At 66.3% G+C, this 6,417-nt stretch overlaps 1 protein-coding gene across 1 annotated transcript in view; it reads left to right on the forward strand.

Annotated features, from left to right (window-relative positions):
• Window positions 1-963: 963 nt before the first annotated feature.
• The window catches only part of LOC130145526 (cytochrome P450 11B, mitochondrial-like), a 13,052-nt gene continuing 7,598 nt past the window's right edge, over window positions 964-6,417 (forward strand). The window contains 9 exon segments of the mRNA XM_056330397.1: window positions 964-1,083; window positions 2,736-2,899; window positions 3,397-3,552; window positions 4,308-4,507; window positions 4,893-4,969; window positions 4,971-5,097; window positions 5,483-5,523; window positions 5,526-5,639; window positions 6,129-6,315. Coding sequence (XP_056186372.1) covers window positions 964-1,083; window positions 2,736-2,899; window positions 3,397-3,552; window positions 4,308-4,507; window positions 4,893-4,969; window positions 4,971-5,097; window positions 5,483-5,523; window positions 5,526-5,639; window positions 6,129-6,315 — 1,186 coding nt within the window.

The raw sequence follows: 6,417 nt of genomic DNA on the forward strand, positions 1-6,417 counted from the left end.
GCCACCCGGCCGGGGTGACAGCAGCAGCAGGAGGGGTCCAGGCCTCCCCGTCCCCCTCCCCAAACCCCCCAAATTCAGGTAGCAGGACCGTAGAGCTTCGACCTCTGTTTTGTACTCGGGGCCGGCGCTGGAGCAGCCTTGTACATACGTGTGGAGATTTCCACGACTTTTTACGAGCTGTAAAGACCCCACCGCCTTCCCCGCGACTTTTCCCGGGGAATTTTTTGAGGATTTGAACGATGTTCCAGGAAAAAGCACAAAAGGCACCGGCCGCTCCGCACTTCACAATAAAAAAAAAAAAAGGGAAAACCTGCACCCAGGTCTGTGTCTCTCCTTCTGTGCCGCCCCACGGTGACCCACAGGGCCCATGGGATCCTCCCGCCCCATGGGACCCCCACGCCATGGGACTTCCCCAACCCCACAGATCCCACAGAGCTCCACAGATCCCCTGGGAACTCCCCTGCCTCATGGATCCCTTTGCCCCACAGATCCCCCACCCAATGGGGACCCACAGATCCCATGGGATCCCCCACCCCAGGGGAACACCTGGCCCCATGGGACACTCTGGCCCCCCGGGACACCCTGGTCCACAGATCCCCCACACCAAGGATTCTACCACCACCACCACCTTTGGCTCCCCTTGTGGTGTGGGGTGATGGGTGGGGAGTTGAGGGGCTGGGGAGGGGGTGGGGACTGGGTGATGGGGTCAGGGTGCTGTGGGTTGCAGGGCTGGGCGAGTTGCTGGGGAAGGCCAGTCCATGATGCAGCTGTGGGGACGGGGAGGGGGGGACATGGGGATGGGGACAAGGAGCAGAGGCCAGGGATGAGGAAGATGACCCATGGGTGAGGGTCAGAGCATGAGGCTGGAGGGAGATGTCTGGGGCCACGGGGCTGGGGTGAGGATGAGGACAGGAGGACAAGGGTAAGGCCCAGAGGACAAAGACCAAAGGATGAGGCTGGGGCATGGAGGACAAGGACCTGAGGATGAGGAGGGTGTTGAGGACCAGAGGACAAGCATCTGAGGATGAGGGTGAGGTGGAGGGACAAGGACCAGATGACAAGGATCTGGAGATGATGATGAGGGTGATGAAGACAAGATGATGGGGACCTGAGGATGAAGAGGGAGATGAAGACTGGAGGACAAGGACATGAGGATGAGGATGAAGATCAGAGGATGAAGACTATAGGATGAGGATCTGGAGATGACAATGAGGGTGATGATGACTAGAGGACAAGGACAGGAGGATGAGGATGAAGACCAGAGGATGAGGGTGTTGAGGACCAGAGGATGAGGATCTGGAGATGATGATGACCAGAGGACAAAGACCAGAGGATAAGGGTGAGGAATATAGGACGAAGAACTGAGGATTAAGACCAAAGGGTGAAGACTAGAGGATGAGAAGGGTGTTGAGGATCGGAGGATGAGGAGGAAGGTGATGAGGACTGGAGGATGAGGACCCACAAATAAGGGCAAAGATGTCAGAAGGTGGAGGATCCAAGGATGAGGACCAGAGGATGAAGGCCTGAGGATGAGGAGGATGAGGACCTGAAGAGGAGGTCCTCCCAGTTGAGGGAAGAGGAAGCCCAGGGGACAGAGACCAGCAGGTGAGGGCTGGAGGGGCAGGACAAGGACAGGAAGATGAGGGCCGGCGGGGGCTGGCATGTGGGGTGCTGGGATGTGGGGCTGGGCTTTGGGGCCAGGATGCAGGGTGTGGGATGCTGGGTGTGGGGCAGGATTGTGGGGTGCAGGGTGCAGGACTGGGGTGAAGGATAGGGGTGCAGGTGTAGGGCTGGGGTGCAGGTGTGGGGCTGGGGTGCAGCATGGGGGGGGGCAGGGTGTGGGGCTGTATGAACCCCGTACCGATGCAGCCCTTGCCCCACACTCCACATCCCATGAGGCACCTGCCCTGGGACCACCCCAACCCCACGGCCAGCCCCACAGCCGATGCCTACAGCCTCTCCCACATCCTCACCACGGGGCGCCTCACACCATGGGCAGGGGTGCCCCCCCCGGGGTCCCCCCTCCCTGGCCCCCAGTCATGGCCGTGCCGCCCCACAAATAGCAGCGGGACGGGACCTTGCCCCCGCTGCCCCCGCGGGTATTTTTAGCCCCAGCATGGCCGCTGAGCACAGGATGGGAGGGGAGTGCCGACACCTCCCAAGCCCTCCATGGGGCTGCCCCATATCAGCACCCACCCTGTCCTTGTGGGGTACTGGAGTCAGGGGCTGTAGGGCTGGGTTCTGTGAGGTGCTAGGGCTGGATGTGTGGGGCTGGGTGCTGTGGAGCACTGTGGGGGTGCTGCGTCAGGATATGTGGGGTTGGGTGCTGTGGTGTGCTGCGGGTTCTGTGGGGCTGGGTGCTGTGGGGTGCTGTGGGGCTGAGTGCTGTGGGGGTGCTGCACCACTGGATGTGTGGGGGCTGGGCGCTGTAGGGCTGGGTGCTGTGGGGCTGCATGTGTGGGGCTGGGTGCTGTGGGGCTGGATCAGGCTGTGCAGGGATGGGTGCACATCTCAGCAAGGGGCACTCAGGGGGGTCCTCTGTGGCTCAGGGGGATCCACCGGCCCCACACGTCATCCAGGGGCGGTCAGGGGGGCCCCCACCACGTCGGGGACGACCTTGGCCTTGGGGATATAAGGGGGAGGCGGCAGCGGCGTGGGGGCTGGATCCAGGCACAGGAGGATGAGAGCCCGGAGCTGGCTGTGGGGCCAGGGGGGCCAGCGGGCACTGTGCTCAGGGGGGGCTGGGGGGGGTCCCCAGGGCCGTGCAACCCTATGAGGCCATTCCCCGTGATGGCCGCAACCAGTGGCTCAACCTCTACCGCGCCTGGCGCAGCGATGGCTTCCAGGACTTCCACTACCACATGGAGGGCAGCTTCCAGCGCCTCGGGCCCATCTACAGGTAGGGGGTTCCCCCATCCCAGCACCCCCAGGGTGCCAGGGTGCCTCGGTTGGGTGGTCCCCTCTTGACCCCATCCCATCCCAGGGTGTCCCAGCACCTCCAGGTTGGCAAGACCCCTTAGTTGGGTGGTCCCAGTTGAGCCTGTCCCATGCTGGAGTGTCCCAGCACCCCCAGGTTGACAGGACCCCTCAGGTGGGTGATCCCAATTGACCCCATCCCATCTCAGGGTGTTCCCTGCACCCCCAAGCTGACACAGCCCCTTGGCTGCGTGGCCTTTGTTGACACAGTCCCATTCTGAGATGTCCCATCACTCCAGGGTGCCAGGACCCCCTCAGTTGGGTGGTCCCTGTTGACCCGGGTCCCATCCCAGGGTGTCCCCCATGTTGACAGAACCCCTTGGCTGGGTGCTCCTCATTGACCTTGTCCCATCTTGGGGACCCCCGGGGGGCATCCCCCCCCGGGGTGGGTGGTCCCAGCTGATGCAGGTGCCCTGACAGGGAGCGGTGTGGCACCTATGACTGCGTCAATGTGCTGCTCCCACGGGACGCGGCCCAGCTCTTCTGGGCAGAGGGGCTCTTCCCACGGCGGATGGGCATCGAGGCCTGGAGCGCCCACCGCCGCCTGCGCAACCACAAGTGTGGCGTCTTCCTGCTGTGAGTGTCAGTGGGTCGGGGGGGCACCCTGGGAGGGGGCAGGGGAGGCACTCTGGGGCTGGGGAGGAGCGCAGTGTGGGACAAGCTGGGGGGAAGGACGGGGGCACATGATGGGCAGAGCTGGGGTGTAGGGGTGGGCATGGCTGGGATGCACCGTGGGGTGCAGGTGGGTGCCCTGGGACATGCCAGGGCCTTGGGGTAGCGTAGGCAGTACAGGCAGCACAGGCCAGCACAGGCAACATATGCAGGGCAGCCACCACAGGTAGTGCAGGAAGCACATGCACCTCAAGCAGCAAAGGCAGGGCAAGCAGTGCAGGCAGTGCAGGCAGGACAGACTACAGGCAGCACAGGCAACGCAAGCAGTGCAGGCAGCGCAGACAGCATGGGCAGTGCAGGCAGCAAAGGCTGGGCAGGCAGTGCAAGCAGTGCAGACAGCAAAGGCAGAGCAGGCAGGTCAGCACAGGCAATGCATGCAGCACAGGCAGTGCAAGCGGTGCAGGCAGCACAACCAGGGCAGGTGGTGCAGGCATCATAGGCAGTGCAGACAGTGCAGGTGCATAGGCAGGGCAGGCAGGGCAACACAGGCAGGGCAGGCAGGGCAGGCAGGGCAGTGCAGGGCAGGCAGGGCAACACAGGCAGGGCAGGCAGGGCAGGCAGGGCAGGGCAGGGCAGGCAGGGCAGGCAGTGCAGGCGGCGCAGGTAGGGCAGGCAGTGTGGGCAGTGTGAGCAGGCTGCCTGACCCCAGCCGTGGACAGGAACGGGCAGGCCTGGCGCTCGGACCGGCTGGCGCTGAACCGAGAGGTGCTGAGCCCAGCTGGCACCCAGAAGTTCCTGCCGCTCCTTGATGCCGTTGCCCGTGACTTTGCCACCGCCATGCGGCGCCGCGTGCAGGAGAGCCCTGGGCGTGCCCTCACCCTCGACATCCACCCCCTCCTCTTCCGCTTCACCCTGGAGGGTGCGTGGGGGGGGAGGGGGGTGGGCAGGGGGGACCCTCACCCAGGACCCCCGACCTGGGATGCCAGGGGATGGTGTGGAACTGGGGGTACACACCCACCCTGGGCCCAAGGGGTGGGGTGGGGTGATGATAGTGGGGATCCCAGGGGATGAGGGGGGAGACATGGGGACCGCACACCCAGGACCCCAGGGGCTGAGTGGGGCACGCAACAGGACAGGGCGGGGGGGTTACAGTGGGACCCCCACCCAGGACCTCCCACTCAGGACCCAGGGACTGAGGGGGTGTGATTGATAATGGGGATCCCCACCCAGGGGATGGGGTGCCAAGGGGGACCCCCAACCCAGAAACTGGGGTGCTGAGTAGGTGTCCCCCACTTTGGGCGCAGCCAGCACCTACGCGCTGTACGGGGAGCGGCTGGGTCTGCTGGGGGGGGAGGCGGCAGGAGGGGCCCAACGCTTCCTGGGGGGCTCTGGAGACGATGCTGCGGACCACCCTGCCACTGCTCTTCGTGCCCCCGCTGCTGCTGCGCTGCCTGCACCCCCGCCTCTGGCAGGAGCACCTGCAGGCCTGGGACACCATCTTCCAGCACGGTGGGTGCCGGGGGGGCCCTCACCCCTCCCGAGGAAACTCCCACCCTGCGGGAACACCCTACTCTGCAGGGACACCCCTCCACTCTGCAGCACCCGCCCCTCTCTGGGGGACCCCCGCCCCGCAGTACTCCCTTACCCTGTGGGACCCCCCACCCCTGAGGGCCCCTATCTCTTGCCCCCCCCCCGCCCGGCTCCCCAGGCATGGTGGGTACAGGAGTGTGTGTGGGGTTACCTGGGTTCCCCCCACCCTGCAGGACCCCACACACGTTGAGGGGGGCTACTGGGGTGCCCCCACTGCAAGACTTCATGTACAATGGGTGCAGGAGCAGGGTGGGGGTCTGGGTGCCCCCCTCTGCTGAAGGCGGGTGCCCCCTCTCCCTGGCAGCTGACGAGAACATCCAGCGCATCTACCGGGAGTTCTGTCAGGGGGGGGCCGGGGGGGTACGGGGGGGATCATGGCCGAGCTGCTGCTGCAGGGCCAGCTGCCCCTCGACTCCATCAAGGCCAATGTCACCGAGTTCACCGCTGGCGGCGTAGACACCGTGGGTGCCGAGGGGGGTGTGGCGGGGGGGGCTGGGGGTGCTCCTGATCTGGGGACAAGGGGTCACCTGGGGGGAGTCCTGGGGGGTGGGGGGCTGGGGAGGGTACGGGAGGGTCAGTGGGGGGAGTCCTGGGGGGTGTGTGGGGGGGGGGCACAGGGGGGTCAGTGAGAGGGGGAGCATGGGAGGGTCAGGGTGGGGGGCATGGGGCAGGGTGGAGGTCCCGGGGTGTCAGTCAGGGGGGGCCTGACGGGTGAGTGGGGAGGTGCCGGGGGGGTCAGAGCAGGGCTCTGATGGGGGGGTTTTGGGGGCTCAGAGGGGATCCAGGGGCTGTCAGCAGGGGGGTCCCGGGGGGCTCAGGGGGGGTCCGGGGGCTTAGAGGGGACCTGGGGGGTGTCAGTGGAGTGTCCCGGCTGCGTCCTGAGGGGGCTCAGTGGGTGTCCCGGGGGGGTCTCAGGGGGGTCCCGGGGGTCTCAGTGAGTGCCCCCCCAGACGGCGACGCCACTGCTGCTGACGCTGTTCGAGCTGGGCCGGAACCCGGGGGTGCAGCAGGCGCTGCGGGCAGAGCTGCGGGCGGCGGGGGGAGCCCCAGGGGGGGCCCCCGGGGGGGGGCCCAGCCTCTGCCCGCGCTCCTGGCCGGGCTCCCGCTGCTGCGCGCCGCCATCAAGGAGACCCTGCGGTGGGTCCGGGGGGCACTGGGGGCGCTGGGGGGAACTGGGAGGTACTGGGGAGCCTGGGAACTGGGGGCACTGGGGGGAACTGGGGGGGAAGTGGCAGGATG

The sequence above is a fragment of the Falco biarmicus genome, chromosome 3 (genome assembly GCF_023638135.1).
Source record: "Falco biarmicus isolate bFalBia1 chromosome 3, bFalBia1.pri, whole genome shotgun sequence".
Taxonomy (NCBI): Eukaryota; Metazoa; Chordata; class Aves; order Falconiformes; family Falconidae; genus Falco; species Falco biarmicus.